The sequence below is a fragment of the Ostrea edulis genome, chromosome 8 (genome assembly GCF_947568905.1).
Source record: "Ostrea edulis chromosome 8, xbOstEdul1.1, whole genome shotgun sequence".
Lineage (NCBI taxonomy): Eukaryota > Metazoa > Mollusca > Bivalvia > Ostreida > Ostreidae > Ostrea > Ostrea edulis.
In genome coordinates, this window is record NC_079171.1 from 39,830,914 (window position 1) to 39,852,254 (window position 21,341).

At 36.2% G+C, this 21,341-nt stretch overlaps 1 protein-coding gene across 2 annotated transcripts in view; it reads left to right on the top strand.

The window, feature by feature from the left end:
- The first annotated feature begins 155 nt into the window (after positions 1-155).
- The window catches only part of LOC130049063 (protein draper-like), a 63,557-nt gene continuing 42,371 nt past the window's right edge, over positions 156-21,341 (top strand). The window contains exon 1 of one of the 2 annotated variants that reach the window (XM_056146139.1): positions 156-333. In XM_056146139.1, coding sequence (XP_056002114.1) covers positions 273-333 — 61 coding nt within the window. In that variant the 5' untranslated portion in view covers positions 156-272. Of the gene's footprint in view, positions 334-16,896; positions 16,959-21,341 lie in introns of those variants that run through there. The other variant, XM_056146140.1, reaches the window with a different exon arrangement.

Consider the following 21,341-nt stretch of genomic DNA (forward strand, 5'->3'; position numbering starts at 1 on the left):
GCTAGGCAGTTCAGTGTCTGCATATTTGTAAGTGTTCTTCGGACGGACGGATGGACAGCGCCACACCGTTTATATCCCATCTAACGACGTGCGTATCTATACAAAGGCTCTTCCAAATGCTATTTATATCCGTCCTCAATACATATGCATGGGGTAAACAAAATAATCAGATACAAGCGAAACAGTTGTTTCTTGTTTGTATCAACATTTTTTCCTCTCCTCGCTTGATCGATGTTTCATGTCGGATCACTGTGCGCTGATAATTGTTTAAAATGAATATGATCCTGATCTTCCTTTTATCATATGCGGTCGTTTCCAAAGTAACATCATATGGTGAGTAATTTAATATCTTTTGCAATCCATGTTTCAGGTACATGTAACTCTGTCAGTGAGATAATACTTTGATTTAAAGAGGAAATTCTTAAACTCGTCTTACATATGGAAGACAGATATGTTTTCAATATATATAATATGATCCTGTCAATCACGACCAGATGAAGTCTTCTTCAGTTTGGTGTCACTGTTAATTCAATGGAAAAATAACATAGATAAAACCCGAAGGCTAAGACAAAACATATCATCACAATTTCTACACGTAACTGTTCGGCCAAATAAGAAATTGACATACATTTAATCCATTCTCCGATCATTTAGGGGGTCTCTCCATTATGGCTATTTTCAGCTCTGTCTACATATTCACGAATTAAAGAAATATAAATAGTGACCTATGATCTTAGTTCCATTACAAATACTGAACCAACGAATGAATGGTGTTTGGATGTGAAATCTTAGGCAAAATAAAGTATCACAACAAAAAAGTTGTTAAAATGGCGGACAGAAATCAGTGTGGTCTTAATGTGTATATCGTCTAAGATACAGTTTTAAACAACAGTTCAGAAGAAGAATCTATTACACATTCTGCAAGAGTTAAAAATAGAACGATGTCGACAAGGCAGAGAAAGCGTGAACGATACACCATGGGATTAGAGTGTATACAAAGGTAAACATAACAAAATGTAAATTAATTTCCATCAACATTTGGCATAATAAGTTTTGCACTTTTCATTTTATACAGGTTGTTTTTAGATAAATGCAAAACTAATTATGGTACACGCATATAAGAAACAAAATGCATATTCACAGAACGTTCGCATGTGCCGCTGTGTAGATAAGCCAAAACTATCTCGATTTAAAGTACAAAGTGCTTGACGAGGAACTTAACTGAATATTATGCAATTTGTTGACGATAACATTTGTTTAAGTACGTCTGTACGTGTGTATGATGTATGCATAAAGAGGATGGATATATCGAGAAGGAGTGTGACTAATGTTGGGATGCTACTTTTTTTTCCTATTTATAAAAGGGGTCTTAAAGCTGTACATATGACCTGTAATTTCTTCCTCCAAATCCTATATATTGAAATATATCAATGTAACTGAATTGGATTGATTTTTATTTACTAAATAAAGTGCATGAAAACAATTGAGTTGAAAGGAAAATATGGAAAGATTATGAAAGAAATAATTGTTCGAACACCATATTTTCGATGGTTGATTTTCTAAACCCGTACACATACACGAAAAACGTGGGGTCAATTTGAGGTGGTGGAAGTTAGCTGACGGATTAAAAAACATTCTTATTTGAATGCATGCAATATCAAGTACATCTCGTTCTTACTAACGTAATCTTGCTTCTTGATGTTTGACTATTGACGCTGACTAGGGGAAGTATATATTAAAGACATCCTCCAATCACGATTTTTAAATAGCATTATAACATCTGTACAACATCACATCAAAATCATTTCAAAATACACAATTACAAGCATGGTTAGATATGAAATGTTCCCCAATTTACCAGCATTTCTCAAACTTTAACTATACTAGTCGCTGTGGCTCAGTGTTTAGAGGGTTCGTTGTGGCTCAGTGTTCAGAGGATTTGTTGTGGCTCAGTGGTTAAACGGTTCGTTGTTGCTCAGTATTTAAAGAGTTCGTTGTGGCTCAGTGTTCAGAGGATTTTTTGTGGCTCAGTGGTTAAATGGTTTGTTGTTGCTCAGTATTTAAAGAGTTCGTTGTGGCTCAGTGTTTAGAGGATTTTTTGTGGCTCAGTGGTTAAATGGTTCGTTGATGCTCAGTCGTTAAAGGGTTTGTTGTGGCTCAGTTTTCAGAGGGTTCGTTGTGGCTTAGTAGTTAAACAGTTTGTTGTGACTCAGTGTTTAGAGGGATCGTTGTGGCTCAGTGATTAGTGGTTCGTTGTTGCTCAGTAGTTAAAGCGTTCGTTGTGACTCAGTGTACAGAGGATTCGTTGTGGCTCAGTAGCTAAAGGGTTTGTTGTGACTTGGTGTTTAGAGGGATCGTTGTGGCTCAGTGGTTAGTGGTTCGTTCTGGCTCAGTGGTTAGTGGATTCGTTGTAACTCAGTGGTAAGAGGGTTTGTTCTCGTTCAGTGGTTTGAGGGTTTGTTGTGGCTCATTGGTTAGATGGTTTGTTGTGGCTAAGTGGTAGGGAGGGATCTTTATCGTGCCACACCTGCTGTGATACAGAGCCTCGGTTTTTGCGGTGTACGGGCTGAGGGTTTTTAAAGGCGATTCTTTGATTTTCACTGTTGAAATTCATTCATCAATACAATTACACATAAAGATTAATATTTTTCTTTCTACCATTTATTTCCCCCCAGATTATTTTCAGAATGCATGCATTTTTTAAAAAGATGGCTTTTGATGACACCCCCCCTCCCCAAAAAAAAGAATCCTGACTTTTTACATTGTCATTATAATACTGTAGCGCATTTATATAGTGTCGTATCTTAAACTCATGCTGAGCTAGTTTACCCGAATTCACCAGTGTCATGAACATGCGTACAAATTATCAACTTATTCTCTGAATGCAGTTTTGTAAGACTTTTTAATGGGAAAAATCTTACAATAATAGGTAATTGTGTCATAATAGGCCTACATGTGTGATTTTATCATTAAGAGAAGTTAGTAAAACCTCACATCACCGACTGACAGAGTACTGACTGAGTACTGTTGCAGACGCAGATATCCGTCACGTCATCACTAATTGCTTCTTTTTTTTTCACTATTTTCATTTTTTGAAAATCCTAACTTGCAATCCCGCTGCATGCATTATCTGACATGTACATTACACAGGGCCGTGTTACAAACGGATGCGCGGATCCAACAATATATTTTAGTGAGAAATCGATTTAATACTTGTACCGCATGCATTTATAAGCATGCCCGAACCGCCGCGATGATGTAGAGGTACAGCATTTGCCCCGCAAGCGAAAGGTCAGGGTTCAAAACACGGTCGCGATTTGAAGCCCTTCACCGATCTTGCTGACGTTTCCATACTATGACTGGAAAATTCTCGAGAGGGACGTTAAACAAGATACAGTCAATCAATGAATATAAGCATGCCCAAGTGCTTACATAAGCATAATAACATAAAATCGTATCTAAATCACAATTGTTATACAATATATATTTAGAATTCATGATCATAGGTGTAATGCACAGACAATCATGCTAAACGGTGTTTATTTTCATGGTCCAGAGGCGTGCTCCAATACGAAACTTGGATTACTGAGATTTTTTTTTTCATGATTTTTGTGGAAACAACGTCATAATTACAGGTGAATGTGACACCATTGATAGAAGATTTCCCGGACATATGCCTATATTTAGAACAACTAAATGGCCAAGAGTAACAATGATAATAATTATAGTAATGTCAAGTTTATTGACTGAATTTAAATATCATGTGAATGTGGGGCCGATTTTCGCCCTTAGAGCCCCTAGCTCAAGCAATGTCCTTAGATGTGTAAAGCGTTTTAGTTATATCTATAGTACATGCATATTTCATTGTGCTAATTTATATATTTTGTCTTCACTATTATATTTGTAACACTGTGTTAAATGTATCATTGCAACATTGTGAAGTGTGGCAGTAGTAGTTCATCTGATATAATGTAATGCTGTAATGATTATTGGTATACATGCATATTGTTTAAGAATGTACATTCCTCTCCCGGGGCCCTTAATGACACACACTTAAAATGGCGTTATCTCCCCCTCTATCCAAGCTATACTTCTATGTACTGCTGTCCTTGCCTCTTTATAATTAGCGTAAGTAATCATTTTCTCAGACATTCAATCACATCATTTTTACATATACAATTGTACCCTTGGGAACTTAAAATCTAATAATATTTTACGTTTGTGAATCTATAAATATAGCATCATCCTGCAGTTGTTGTGCCTATCAGCTCTACACAGATTGATAACGTAGATTAATCACAGTGGGCTAGCCGGTGGCTGTGTCAATGTGCCTGATATTTAGGTCAAATGTTGAAATTAAATCTCAGATTCTGAACATCTTACCTGTTGCTGTGTAAACAGGCTAATATGTGATTTCTTAGTTCCTAAAAAAAAATGTTACTATGTAAGAACATGTATCATGATTGTTTTTGCTGTAGTCACAGATCATTCATATTAATTGTTGTAAAAATACATAATTATATTAAATCTTTATTTGATAAAAAAAAGCATCAGATATAGTATAAACACATTGACAAAAGTAATATTTCTTGTTTTAGAATTAAACAAGTGTCGGAATCTGTAAAAGCTGTACATTACTGTGTCAAAAGAAATATGACACATGTAGAGTATGTATGTGGAATGATCAGTTCTGAGGTACATGTAACTTGTGTACGATTTATACCATGAAACCAAATACAACTGTGTTTTCAAAACTGTTTTAAAATTGCATTATTGCAGGAATTAGTAACCTAAATATATATGTTCTAAGATCCTTCATGATGGATACGTACATACATGTATCTATAATATGCAACCTGTAGGAATATTGCGCCCAGATTACAATAGACAATCTGTAACTGACGTAATTTTTCACTATGGCTAACTTAGAACAAATGATCACGTGTCATATACACATTTGCATAGCATGCTATCCAAATATAGAAATAAAATTCAAGATGCTGTCTGAAGAACACCATTATGTAACGAACAAACGTATAACAAAATGTAAGATGATATTAAAGTGGATAGGTCACATGTTGAGTACATACATATATTACATAATGTAAAACTTATACGGTACCAATTTTGATGCACCAGATGTGCATTTCGACAAATTATGTCTCTTCAGTGATGCTCAACCGAAATGTTTGAAATCATTTAAGACATTTCTGTACTAAAACCACCATGTTCTTTAAATATATCCCTGGAGTTCGCTTCTTAACAAACAGTTGTTAAAACGGTAGTATTAAAGATGCCTCTTAACAAACAGTTGTTAGGATACATCCCTTAACAAACAATTATAATTTTTGACACAGAAACATTAGGTTGTGCAAATGAGTTGCTAAGACTCCCTTAACAATCAACTGTTAAGACCTTCCTATACAAAGATAATGTGTTAATTGTAATGTTTTTGAGTTTTCTTAACAAACAGTTAAAATTAGCTTCTTAAGGGTGTACTCTCGTGGTACTTTTACCGCGAGTGAGTCTCCATAGTTTTTAAAGTCGTAACTATGGGGGTGTGTGTTTTATTTCGTATGCACAAAAAAAGAACATTAATATCTGTTTTTATTTGTAAGTAATGTTAATAAACTAACAAAAATTAATTAAAATATGACTTTTTTTTACTTATTTTTTATATTGTACTACATTCATGATGACGTCGCGATTGTGCACAAACTCGAGCTCAAAGACGCACACTGTACGATGTCGCATTTAGTCTATTGTAGAGCAGTCCAGAAACATACATGGGTGATTCGTTAGAAGTAAAACGGCAGTTATAGATCAGTCTGCATCCGATATTCTCACAAGTGAGTGGCAGACAGAGAAAATTACAGACAAGCAGGCACAACCACGCACATGGTGACACACTACAGACTGTACATAGTGTCAGACGAGAGGGGAAAATGGAAGGATGTTAGCGATGTAGTACCCGAATCAGAGGCTGCTGATATAGTATTGAATGAATTTGTAAGTTTTTCAATATACAAGATTTTTTTTATGAAAATAAAATCTACAAACTATGTAGATCTGTATCTAAATTGATATGCGATCTTCCCGATCCCGCCTAGTCGGTCATGAGCGAATCTCTCTCCTAACGTTCAATGTATCATTATTGAAGCATCATTTTGATTAAAAAGTGTAATCTATATCAGTTTTAAAAAATCGCCAAATTATACAGCGAATTATTCATTAAAAAGAGTTCAAAGGGGAAAGGGAGTTTTTCCCGTCTAGAGAATTATGGTGCGCCATTCGTGTACAAATTAGTTAAAACAAACGATAATTTTGTTGACTATATATACATGTATATATATGTTTCTTTTGGGCTACTAAATCGATAATTTCTTTCTAATCAGTTCTGGAAAATTAAAATTATTTTATCAAAATTGTATTCTAATTATTCTTTCAAACTGTAATTGTCAAAAAGTTTTGATAATGTTAAAATTTGTTTACAGGGTATTGAAAATGCACATTTAAAAAACTCCTGATTAGAATTTCAGCATATATTTCACAAACAGTCATTTATGCACTAACAAATTCATATATAACATTTTGAATAAGAAATTCTTTTAGAATAACAATTTGTTGAGCAAGGCATTAAAACATAATCCCTGGCTAGACAAAAGATGGAGTTAGTTGAAGTTGGTGTATTAGCAGTCTGGTGGTAAACATAATAGTATATTCTGTTCTATTGTTAAGTATTTACAGTATTGATAGAAATTGAGTTCCAATGTTTGCTTTTTAGTTACATCCATTTGGTAATCACAGTTAGAGGGATGAGTTGTGCTATCATCATATGAAGAACCATACCAGGAAGTGCAGATTTCTTCCTCATGGTCACATGGAAAATGACTGTTAAAACTAGTTTCCGGATAATAACTCAAGTACTTTACATTCTATTTAAACCAAATTTGGACATATGGATACATACAAAGACGGGAAGATGCCTATCAATTTTGGGGTCAGAAGGTCAAAGATCAAGGTCACAGCGCATGGAAATTAGAAACTGTTGATGCGGGAGCATAGGTTTTACACATTCTTTATTTATAAATAAATTAGTATTATATATATGCATATATTTATGTTTTCTGGTTATTTATCATATAATGAAATAAATATATAGAATTTGTAAATATTAATTGAAAAATACACATTTTATAACAAATAGTATATTATCATTGTTTAGAATGTATGTCAGTGTAAGAGGGGGGGGGGGCACAAAATGGTTCTAATCTGTGTTCCAATGCAAACTACCCCACACATTTTTTTTCATTCAAATTAAGCAAAAATATGATTCAAATCTACAGTAGTACTTTCAGAAAAAGTTTGATACAGATATTCTCCCTAGGTTGAATTTTTTTGATGAAATTGGTCTTCACATGTGTGTGATATTTTATAAAATAATGTTACTTTATACTTGATTTTTTGCAGAATTGGTGATATGTTTTATATAAAAGTTATTGAAATAATCAATTATGCTTAATTTTCATAAAATAAAAGAAATCCATGATTATTATGTCCTTAATATTTGTTTGATAGTGTGTTTCTTGTGAAAATTGGTGATTTTCATGAAAAATTAAGTTTTAGCAAAGGGGCAACTTTGAGGGGCTGTAATTCTTTGAAGTCCACACTAACATACTCTTTCTTTATGTTTTAAATGTCTTTGGATAAAGATGTATCAGTTAAAATGGTTTATCAAAAAAGTTTGATACTTCTGAAAAAATTCAAACCAGGAGAGAACATCCTTAACAACCACACAAGGGTTTTGATCAAGTGGAATGTGTTCAATTAAGGCGCCATGATTTACCAAGTACCAGGTATCTCCACGAAGATATCCAGTGTACATACATGCATACAAAATTCTTTAAAATGTCGGATTTTATATTGACGTGTATATCATCAGTTTTATTATATCTGTCTCAAACTGATGACACAGGGATTGAACTATCTCTAAATCATCCTGTCATGGGCCCTAAGTCGTTCTGTAATAATACTGCGGGTGCCACCGGTCGACAAGTGATGCTTTCTCCTCCTGGGAACCTGATCCCACATCTGATGTGTCCAGGGGTCTGTGTTTGCCCGCACGGACCACTGTATTTTGAATTGCGTATAGGAGTTATGAGACTGATGGTGTTCGTTATCTTCACCTTTCATGACTGAAAAATAATGACTAACTTATTACAAAAAGGAAGTCATTAAGTATGGTTCCACGTAAAAATCAGGCAAAATAGCATTTTCGTGATAAGTCAATGTTTACGAAATGAACCCAAACGTGGCATACTAACTCGCCGTAATATGTTTAGCAAATACACAATGTAGTTTTGATTGATATCGCCTTGTTCCATAATTATGGACAGATAATTATGAATATGGAGAATTCACGCTTTGTGCAAATCTATACAAAACACTACTGATAATCCCATAGTAATCTTAAAACAGCAAAGCGAGTTTGAAAATATATCATTACACAACATTGAACAAATAGAAAAGACATGCTCTGAAATAAATATTTTCTTTGAAAGTTTCAATATAACATTTAAAAACCCCTCTGAATGTTTCGATTTTACTGAATTGCGGTTATCTTTCTTGAATTTAACCTCGATGATCGCTAGGGGCGCTGCGTTGTGAACCACAAGTGCGTGGAATATATCCAAAACTTAATGCCGTGTAGGACAATATTCGACGGAGTGTGATCTACCCTCAAGCCTTATCTAAAGGAAACTAATATATTTACCTTCGGAGAGTGTCAGAAATACATTGATGCATATGGCGTCACTGAAGATAGACCGTGTGTGGAGCAGCCGACAACGAAGACCGAGCAACATATCTTATGGCATGTCACCAATTCTGCGCATTCTGGTAATTTTAAATGCTGTGATTTGCATACTTAATAAGTCAAAATTCGCAATATTTATTTATACTAGCATAAAAATCATAACGAATGTTGTATTATGTAATGTAGCATTGTATGAGACGATTGTGTACAGATGACACCCCCTCCCTTGTTTCAAAAAGTCTCATACTTTCAACAGTTACGCTATGATATAGTTTAGGCCTAATCGACGACATGTTTCATTTGTAATGGTCTGCAATAATAGCAGACATCTACGTATATTCCACACAAACGCTTCCTGTCTCAGATAAAAATGTAGATTATGCCTGAGGATCAGTAGGAGTAGGTATAATCTCAAACGAGTGTAGTTTTATGTACTACATGTAGATTTCAGTTGAATTTGCATATAACAATGTGAGACATAATATGACTTTGTGAGATGCAATGTTTAATATATAATATAATCCTTCATTTATGCAAATCACTGATAACTGGATTAGCATGCCGGGGGTACCGGGTTCAAATCTCAGATACAATGCTTTTTTCCCCTTCAATTTATTTTATATACACATACTTTTTCCCTCAATGTATTGTATTGGTTGCATTGGTTGACATATCTGTTTACCATGTTTCCAAAAGAATTGCTCTCTAGTTGATAGTACTGCTGACACTGAGTACTCCAAGGAGAGCCTCCCCCTTCTATTAAAAGACGTGGAGGGGGCCCCGGTCTGGCAGACACACGTGGACCCCGATTTACATGAGTGGTATTCTTTCCCCAATAAACATATTAACACCTGAGGGTTTATTCTTTCCCCAATAAACATATTAACACCTGCGGGTTTATTTTTCACCCAATTAACCACACATGCCCTCCGTCTTGATTGACAGATGGGGGAAAACACAGGCCAGAAATGTCCCAAAATGCCCCCCAGACCCGTCACAAACATTCCGCCACTTTCCTATGGCAACAACGCCGTTTAGATGCGGCCATCTCCTGTAGGTAATTAGGCAGAAATGTTTTGGCAAGAACTATTTGCATCAATTTCCCCAAGGGGATTTAAGATCCACAGGTTCACAATGAGCGCCACAGGCGCCAAGGAGTTTGTGAATGGTGTAATAATATGCTATCTGAGACTACCCGATACTGATTTACAAAGATAAATAGCATGTAATTACAGCTTGAAGTGACAAATTGAACACACGTCCAAATTCTTTTGACATGGCAGGATGAATATGTGGATTATGACTTTTGATGAGATGTACTTAGAATTAAAGCTCTGACACATGGACAAGGAAGATCTCTGATACGAGTTTGAATGACCTGCACTTAAACATGTGTAAATTCCGAGCCGACCCAGACATGCCCCATATACCCATTTTTGTTGCCACCAATAAAAGATTGCTTTCAAAAAGGAGAGTTCAAATCTCCCAAATTGGGAAAAAACTGACCAACTCCGGACAGGGAACGTTAATTTCCAATAAAACTACATGAACAAGGAAAATCCCTGACACGAGTCTGAATGACCTGCACTTATACAGGTGTACATTCGAGCCAACTCAGACATGCCGCATGTGCCAATTTTTTTCTCGGCACCAATGAAAGATTGCTGTCAAAAAGGAGAATCCTAGTCTCCCAAATGGGGACAAACTGACCAACTCTGGACATGGAATGTTAATCTCCAATATAACTACATGAACAAGGAAATATCTGACACGAGTCTGAATGACCTGCACTTATACTGGTGTACATTCGAGCCAACCCAGACATGCCACAGAAAAATTGCTTTCAAAAAAGGAGAAATCTAGTCTCCCAAATGGGGAAAAACTGACCAACTCTGGACAGGGAACGTTAATTTACAATATATTTTTGGCAATTGTCCATTAGGGATAACTGAAAACTTATTACTATATTCTAACCATTTGTTCATAAATTGCAGTTGCTAAGGACGTAGGGATTCTTATTGGACATGGCACAGAAAGAATCCTGGATTACAGCCTTGATAATATGGTGTCCTATGTGAACGTGAAAAAGAAAAACTATGACAAAAATGGGATGACAAAAACATACGAGTGTGTGGTAAATTCTGATCCAACCCAGACATGCTACATGTACAAATTACTGCAAACCAATGAAAGACTCTGCTTTCAAAAAGGGGAAAACACGTTGACCAACTCTGGACGGGAGACAATGCCTAAACGAGAGCAAATAGAACCCACCCACCCACCCCTTTAATTCCTGAATGGAATACTTTACATGAAAACGATTTGGAAGTATAAGTGTAAGTTGCTTGGAGTGCGAGATTGGACTAAAACATTAGGGGATGTAGTGTCTGTGTAATTGATTGCTGAGCCCCATTGCAAAATATGAATGAAATTACCAAGGGGATGACTAAATTGCTCTGGGGTATATCTTGCGGTATGATGTACCATAGCCAAAGCTTTGGATTGATAGGACCTGAACCAGAACTTGGCCGGTCTGTATGTAATACCTGACACACACACCCATGTGGTGAGACGAGTGTCTGGATGTACTGAGTAACTGTAGAGACAGCGTACTGTATTTTAAACGTTATCCTAGAAAAAATAGGTGTGTTCTGTAATACTCAGGATGTGCTGGATTTTGGCTTAAACCGGGAATGTTTTACCCAAACTCCTAGTATCACCCCCATGATGAATCCATGGGGTTTGGATTGGGAAGTGAAACCATACCCTCCAGTATGCTTCAAGGTGAAACAGGAACCTAACCAGAGATATAGGAATCGGTCCTGTGGACAATGCCGATACAAATGACCTTTTGGCCATATTGTACATTGTATGTAGATTATATACAAATAGGTTTGAGAAGTACCTGCTACAACCGGAAGGAGGAGCCCCGTCCACACCAACCTGGGGTGTAAAAACTTCGACAAAAGTTTGACGGTGAGCAACAAGTATAGGGTTCTTTGGACATGAAAAATGACAGTGCAGCATAATCAGCACATTAAAGAGCCCACTCTACTACCACCCTGGTTTTCGCAACAAGTCAATCAGTGGTACCTGATCCACAGTGAGTGACACCTAGCACGGGTGGGGTAGGGGTACTGCTATGGTGTGTGTTCTAACATGGTTGCAAAACTGACAAGAGTTTTGACTAGACCTAAGTGGGAGATGGACTGGGTTAAACAATAAACGGAATATGGTGCAGATGCAAGTAGATGCATGTATCTGGTATGTCAAAACTGATTTTACTGTGACGGATCTTAGACTCTGTCAATGGTGGATATAACAGCGAGTAAAATAACACGAAATTGTTTGTGTGGTGAAAATTAGCTGTATTTGGTGTGCTCTACACACTATGACTAAATGGGGTAATTGGGTTAAAGCTTGATGAGCTGCACAAAATGAACTATTGGGTAATATGTGTAATAAAAGTTTTCTGATCTAGCCGAAAAGTATAGATAAAAAACTGGTCTACAAAATTTATGTAATAGTACTGTACATCCGAGCAAATCCGTCACTACTATTGTCAAGCAGAGAAACTACTTTTTTTATGATGCATGGCATTTGTAACTAATATATAAATTAAAATAGCCAAGTACTCGAGCTACAGTTATGAATGTAACACCATGCATGTGTTGAATGATGAAGTGCACCTTTAACTGGATTTATACAAGCTGGTAACAATAGGACCTACAAGTGTAATATGGGTAACTGGAATGTATGCCTATCATCCTCCTACCAACTTGTGTGTTGTGATAGGACATTAACTGACGACATAACTAGAAAGTTGTTGGTCGATACACATGTTGCCTAATATTGGCTTTGTGATAACAGAAATTCGTAAGCAGTAGCCTTTTTCTTCATTTTATATAAGCCATTTGAAAATGTATGATCTTTTCAATTAACAAAACCTTTAAGAATATATAGCATTTTTATGAGTCAATTTTGGTCAAAACATGGGTGTTCTATTTTTAGTAACACAGCTCTGTGAAGGTACGTCATATGAAAATAATAAATATTACCGAATGATTTCCTATAAACAATGTTACTATATATATATATGTAGGACTCCAAAGGGCGATATGACTCCAAAGTGCGATGGTCACGCCAAAGTGCGATGTTCTGCGCCAAACCACGATGGTGTGACACGCTAAATTGCCATGGTCCACACTCATGTGCCAAAGTGTGATGGTCTGACACGCCAAAGTGGGATGGTGTGACACGCCGAAATCCATTGGTTTGTAAACGACACGGCGTTTTGGTACAGACGGAACTAACCGTGTGTTGTTTCACCAAAATATTAGTGCAAAATCCATGTACAAAAAATAAGAATAAAAACTTATTTCATTACCATCTCGTTGTCGTGTTATTAAAATTTTCCAATTCGAAATGTTATAGAATGTTTTGTATTATAACATACCCCCAGGAATCTTCAATGCGTGTACGTTAAAATAATAAAAGATCATGAATTAAAGAATATTCGGGCGAAGTAGATAGTTTGACAACAAATGTACTTTGTCGTTCTCACTATCCTCAACATTGTAAACCTTGCCGTTACTGTTATCCATGTTGCATTTCTTCGGAATTATTTTGAAAGACGTTAAGAATGACGTCACAATGACGTGACGTCACACACGTTACTGAACCCCGCACCATCGGACTTTGGCGTGACCATCGCACTTTGGCGTCAGTAACGTTAACAAACCATCGCACTTTGGCGCATACCATCGCACTTTGACGTGACCATCACACTTTGGAGCGACCATCGCACTTTAGAGTCTTATATATACAAAGTAGATAGTTGGGCAAACACGGACCCCTGGACACACCAGAGGTGGGATCAGGTGCCTAGGAGGAGTAAGCATCCCCTGTTGACCGGTCACACCCGCCGTGAGCCCCATATCCTGATCAGGTAAACGGAGTTATCCGCAGTCAAAATCAGTGTGCCAAGAACGGCTTAACAATCGGTATGAAACACGTCAGACAGCATTTGACCCAATGCGAGGTCGTATTGACGAACTAGATCGTTATAACGACCATAGAATTTGCGAAATGCTGACTTCAATCGAGACTGTTGAAATCCCTGTACCATCAACTTGTTTGTCAGTAGCTTACCTCGATTTAAAAACTAACTATACCCAGAACAAGCTCTTGCATATCGAATTAGTTGAGATATATAAACACCATATGCAGGTGATAATGGAATATTGCTACATAAATGTGGGAAGTTGACGATGGAGAAGCTGAAATCATCCCGTTTGTCATACAGTTGAGTTGTCAGTTTGCCGTTAATGTCTACTTTCAATAAAATATCTAAGTATGAAGCAGAAGTGGACGACTCTGTGGTGTCCTTTATTTCGAGCTCACAGGGATATATAGATACATTAAAATCATAACATTTTTATAGTAACTTTATTTCTTAGAGCAATGTAAGTCAAGTTAATTTGTTTGGAACTTTTCTATCAATTTTGATGATAAAGACGTTGCGAACAGCATTGGGACGATAGAATAAAGTTTAAAAAAAAACTTCATTGAAGATAACGTTATTCATTTTTTTAAAAATACTAATATTATTCTACATTGAATACGCTAAAGCGTTAGGTCATACAGCATACGATAGCTTGTCTGATATGCACACTTATTCATGAGTCTGTGCTTGGTGTGTCTTTTTCCGGAATATCACCGGCATGCCCCATGTCCCCTCTCTTGAATTTTCGTTTATCTGGTAAGCTGTAATAAAATTTGTCATTTTAAAATATCAAATTTACAAATTGACCCCCCCCCCCTCAAAAAAAACAAAAAACGTTGAGGTGACCCTGTCTGGTTTCTTCGAACCACAACTCCTATGGAAGAGTGAAACTATGCTGGAATAATTTTGCTTTGGCGTTTGAACTGTTTACAATAAATATTTCACTTTATTATACAACCATGCTAACCATGAATTCGTACCATTGTACAAAGCTAATGTGCGCTTCATGCATTTCTATTATGAGGAGTTTAAAATGGTATTTTGTGATTTTAATGCATTTCTACATACTCATTGCACGACATTTTGATATGCTTAACATGTTGAGTTGGATGTCCAACCATCTGCAACAAATTTGATCATTTAAAGTTTGTGTGACGCTTGTGCATTTACGCTTACCCATTGCACAATGAGCCTATTGACAGGGTGTGAACATCGTGTTTTGTGAATTTGTTTTGTAATGAGTCAGCTCATTTATAGCCTCCAATCACCGCAGCAGGAACGACAATTATGTACATTGCGCTTATTTATCAGGCATATTGGATACTGAGTAAATATTAAATTTAATTTCAATGATATAAGTTTATTTTGTACATATTTATACATTACAAACTTTTAGATTCTAACATTTACATATATAAATTCAATTCGGCGTTGGCAAATTTTGCTCTACATTGTTTCATCTAGAACTTTTAAAATACAATCGTTCAGTGACTCTCCAATACAAATAACAATGGCTAGTTCTGAGCAGATATGAATTACAGACAGTGTGACACAAGCTGGTATCCTGTTGATAAGTTTCTGTACTAAGATATTTTTATTCTGTACACCAAAATAATGTCTATGCACTACTTTATTTCCTTGTGTAAACGACAGTCCTTGATCTTATCAGTTCCAAGTTTCCGCAGTACGACGATTTTTGAGTGGCTTTTAACAGAAAGTTCGCATACGTTTTATCATCAGCTTCTACGTCAATAAAAATGTAGTGGTTGGTATAATTTTGGTAATATCTGTAGTTCTCAGTCTTCCGCTACATGTATATTCATTTGCTTTTTCATTACAAGTGTGAAACTTCGGGTTGGACATCGTTCAGTCAGTGTAATTACCAACAGTTACCGCGAAATTAACAACATAGGTTTCGTGTTTGTAGGACACCATTTTCTGTTAAGGTTTAAAAAAAAAAATTCCCTGTTTTCTTTAACTGGACGGGAATAAAGATCTCAGTCTCGATATATAAAGTTTAAAAATGCGGTGTTTATATTTCGATGAATCAATTGTGTGAAACAAATATCTTTGGGCAAACTTTAAAATATCACTCGCTGTCTTCCAAGGATTATGTTACTCTTAAGAAAGTTCATTTTAAAAATCAATAGTGTCTGCACTCCTATTTCTCTCTTTGACGGATTATATATATGACTATATATATATATATATATATATATATATATATATTTATATATATATTTATATATATATATATATTTCATGTACCATTCCATGGTGTGAATGAAATAAAATAAACTAATCTTATATATTTTTATTGGGTTTTTTTTCTAAAAGGAATTACCATTACAATTTGACTACATTTATTTCTGGATAAACTTAACACCTTCACCCCCGATAAAAGCAAAAAAGAATTTAAACACTTGTTAAATATGTTCCCACAAAACTGATCATTCATAACTTCCTGAATAATTGAATGGCGGACTTTGTATCAGTATATTAATTAATTACATGTATGTCAACTCCCCAATTTCAAGGAAACAAAAACAAGTTCATTCATCCCATTAATACTGTGCAATACATTTGCGATATTTTATACTATATGTCAGCAACGTCCCCGGAGCTCTGTACGTAGTCTTCATTTGGACAGGTACTTTAATTCAACACTCTACGTAGGTTAACTTGTACTATTTGCTACTTTCAAGCGGAAGAAAGCGCGGCTTCAATAAGTCATTACTGGCCGTCAAATTGTTTAACATGAAAACGGTTACACAAAATATAAATTTATGGTAATTTATGAAATTTACTTTCTAAAATCATGTGCAGACAACTGGCCTTTTGACGTAGTGGAGACTACGTCATTAAATCATCTAAAGACGGGTAAATAAAATGTTTAATCTTGTGTAACTGCAGTTCAGACAACCTCCTCAATGGATATTTGAATACCCCCTGTTCCAAAATCATGCCACGACATACGCCGTCAACTGATAGGATTTTTACTTCCTGTTTGTAGGAATGTTTTCTCTTTATTTTGTTGTGGTTGAATATTATATTCCTGTGATTCAGTATTGTTTAAATTGAACATGATTCGGATCTTTCTTTTATCATGTATATGTGTTTCTCAAGTCAGATTATATGGTGAATGATTTCAAATAATTGATAAGTTGTTTACCATTTACGATTCAAGTCATTGAGGGCTGATATTTGGATTTGGGGAGTGAATTAATCAGTGTCTTATGAACTACATGTATCTTATGTACTAGTCAGTAGTAATGGATATGGATATAAACGTGAGTGGCATTATAGATGGTGAAATATACAACGCTTGACAAAGAAGTGGTGATTTGCATTGCTCACAACGCCGCGCTTCCTAATGATTTGTACCTGTGATATAGGGGCGCGCAATACATGTACGTTGCACTTCCCAATTGCATGTAAAGTTCAAATTTTCTATGTAAATGTTTCTGGTTATAATTGACCGTCAGTAAAGGATTTCTTTTGTTTTATTAACTTATTAATTATTATTACTGAAATAATGTTATGTTTCTACAATAATTAAGTAACTGATTTAGTCTCAGATGAAAGCTCAATGAAATGTTCTCATCATCATGTGTCTATGGTCGTCTGTCCGTAAAACTATTTGCATTTTCACATCTTCTCCAGTACTCCTTGATCGATTTCAATCAATCTTGGAACATATCATCCTCGCATAAATTTTGTTCAAATTAGGGCCAATGCGCGCCCATCAATAAAGAAAAGCCGAAAGTACGGTTGGATCATTTAAAATTAAATGTTTAAAATTTAAGATTTAAAATTTTATATTTAGAATATTTCTCAAGAACCACTGGATTAGAAAACTTAAAATTTACTTGCAATATCTCTGACATCAATCAGATTCAAGTTTGTTAAGCCATGGCTCCCGGGATTGGAGTGGGGCCACAATAGGGGATCAATGTACTACAGGCCGATATGTTTTGAAAATCTTTAAAAATCTGCTGAAGAGAGAATGGACCAGAAAAGTTGAAATTTACGTCACAGCTTCATGAGTTAAAGCGGATTAAAATTTGTTGAAATTACGGTTCCCGGGATCAAAATTTGACATGCTGTAGTACAGGTACAATATTTGAAAACTTTCTAAAGAAGCACTAGGCCAGAAAAATTGAATTTGCATGAAAGCGTCCTGATAAAGATAGATTTAATTTGTTCAAACCGTGATATCTGGGAGTAGGGTACGGCCATAATAGGGTTCAAAGTTGTATATACATATATATAGAGAAGTTATTTAAACAAACTTGCTACTCGTAGCCATAAGTCCCCCGCCGAAAAAAAAACTAGTTGAAGCACAAAAGTCCCTTAACTCTTGTACAATTCATAGAATCTGAATTGTGGTGGAATATGATCAACTACATATTGCGATTAATAATTTTGCAATTTGAACAAAATTCATACAGTGGTCTATGAGGAGTTAACTCGACAAAATGTTCCTATAGTGTACCATGTACAAATTCAAAAAACTCCCATAACGCTTATACAAATTTTGAATCAAAATGCAGGCACAATATGACCAGCTACATATAGTGACTAACAATCCTACAAAATTAAACAAAATCCATTGAGCGGTTTATGAGAAGTTGCGTCCACAAAGTGTTCCTATAGTGTAGCATGTACAAATTTAACAAAGTCCCATAACTCATGTAAAAATATCGAATCAAAATGCCGGAGTTGTAGAGTGAGCCTTCTCCCATAATGATACTTTCCCCGGAAGCCTGGCTCTAGAGTGAGCCTTCCCCGTAGGAAGAAATACTCTATCACTAGTTGTAGAGTACCCCCTCCCATAGCAGGTCTTCCCCCTTCATTTATTCCTGGTAAACTATTGTCACTTTATGGAGATTGTCTAGATACCAAGACCTTTTTCAGCAGGGCATTACATGATTTGCTTAAGTCGTTCATTACACTCAAGATAAGAAAACGGTGAATAAAACACACTGGAAGTAATAAGTCATTTTAACTCACCAACTGAGAGAGAGAGAGAGAGAGAGAGAGAGAGAGAGAGAGAGAGAGAGAGAGAGAGAGAGAGAGAGAGAGAGAGAAAGAGAGAGAGAGAGAACAATGATACAATGTTAGTTCATTATGATATGATACAATATTTATTTGATATTGTATTGTATGATATTGTATGACATTGATGTATCATAACTCCTATTGAAAATAAAAAGTGAGTTGGGCGAATACGGACCCCTGGATAAACCAGAGTGGGATCAAGCTTTTGAGGTTTATGCATGATGTAGTGTCAATATCTTATATTGCATGAAGTGGTAAATTAGCTAGCTTTGGAACCAATCTCTTCAGATTTTCGTAATTTTGATTTGATCTATTTCCGGGGGGAGGGTGAGGCTCACCCTAGAGCCATACTTCCGTTGGGAAGGCTCACTCCAGAGCCAGACCTCCGAAGTGGGAAGGCTCATTCTAGAGTCAGACTTCCGGGGGGAAGTTTCACTATGGAGAGAAGTTTGGCTCTATAACACCGGCACAATATAAGGAACTACATATGGTGACTGACAATCCTATAAAATAATGAAATAAATTCAATGAACGGTTTCTGAGGAGTTGCGTCCACAAAGTGTTCCTATAGTGTAGTATGTACAAAATCAACAAAGTCACATAACTCCTGTAACAATTGTCGAATCAAAATAGCATCGTAATATGATCAACTATACATGTCGACTAACAATCCTACAAATTATGAACACAATCCGTTGAGCGTTTTCTGAGGAGTTGCGTCCACAAAATGAAATGGAACGGACGGACGGACTTACGGACACCGATATTTCTATGTCCCCTTCGGAGTTGCGACGGGGGAAAGAAATCTTATCAAGAACTAGTGGGACAGAACATGAAAACTTTCTAACATACAGTAGATTCAATGTCGTTCAAATCATGGTACCCAGGAGTATGGTGAGGCCTTAATAGGGGATCAAAGTTTTATACATATACAATGTATATAGACCGAAAGGCTACTCGGGTGAGCGATGCGGTCCATATACCTCTTGTGAATTTGTGAATTTACCTCATGGTTTAATAGAGTTTGCAATCATAAATTTTATATTTTCCATTTGTATTCGACTTCTTTATGTGTATAATTTTGTTTTACCTCACACATGGAAACAAATACTTTGATAATTCTTAGCTTTAGTTTGGATCCTGATAAAAGCGAAATTGTTAACGCGGACGCGATCGGCTACGCAGATTGATACTTGAACAGGAGGTGAGAAATAAATTGCAATTTCTTATGTTTCAGATTTTTTTTCTCAAGAATGTTGCTATGATAGAACGACTGATAATTGATCTTGATGTGTATTTACCTCTACACTTTATGCAGAATTAATTCATTTGCTCTTTTATTTGAAGTTTCCGATAGCAATTCCACCAAAACGTGATATTAAAGTGAAATTTCGTACTTTACTCTATGAAATACAAATGTACATTATTTTAAATGCCTAAGTTAATTGTCATTGTCATATTGAAAGAGATGTTTTAATACTAAGGTTTGTATCATACCTCAAAGCTTTCAAATAACGATTCGATTTCTATATTTCTTGGGAATTTATGCGACCGGTAACGACGTAATAAGTGATCGTACAACCCACGATAATGATCGACACGCGACCATACAACGCACGATAATGATAGACACGCGACCGTACAACCCACGATAATGATAGACACGCGATCATACAACCCACGATAATGATAAACACGTGATCATACAACCCACGATAATGATAGACACGCAATCGTACAACCCACGATTATGATAGACACGGGATCGTACAACCCACGATAATGATAGACACGTGATCATACAACCCACGATAATGATAGACACGCGACCGTACAACCCACGATAATGATAGACACGCGATCGTACAACCCACGATAATGATAGACACGCGATCGTACAACCCACGATAATGATAGACACGTGACCGTACAACCCACGATGATGATTGACATGCGACCGTACAATCCACGATAATGATAGACACGTGACCGTACAACCCACGATAATGATAGACACGCGATCGTACAACCCACGATAATGATAGACACGCGATCGTACAACCCACGATAATGATAGACACGTGACCGTACAACCCACGATAATGATAGACATGCGACCGTACAATCCACGATAATGATAGACACGTGACCTTACAACCCACGATAATGATAGACATGCGATCGTACAACCCACGATAATGATAGACACGCGATCGTACAAACCACGATAATGATAAAGACGCGATCGTACAACCCACGATAATGATAGACACGCGATCGTACAACTCACGATAATGATAGACACGTGATCGTACAACCCACGATTATGATAGGCACGTGATCATACAACCCATGATAATGATAGACACGTGATCATACAACCCACGATAATGATAGACACGTGATCGTACAACCCACGATAATGATAGACACGTGATCGTACAACCCACGATAATGATA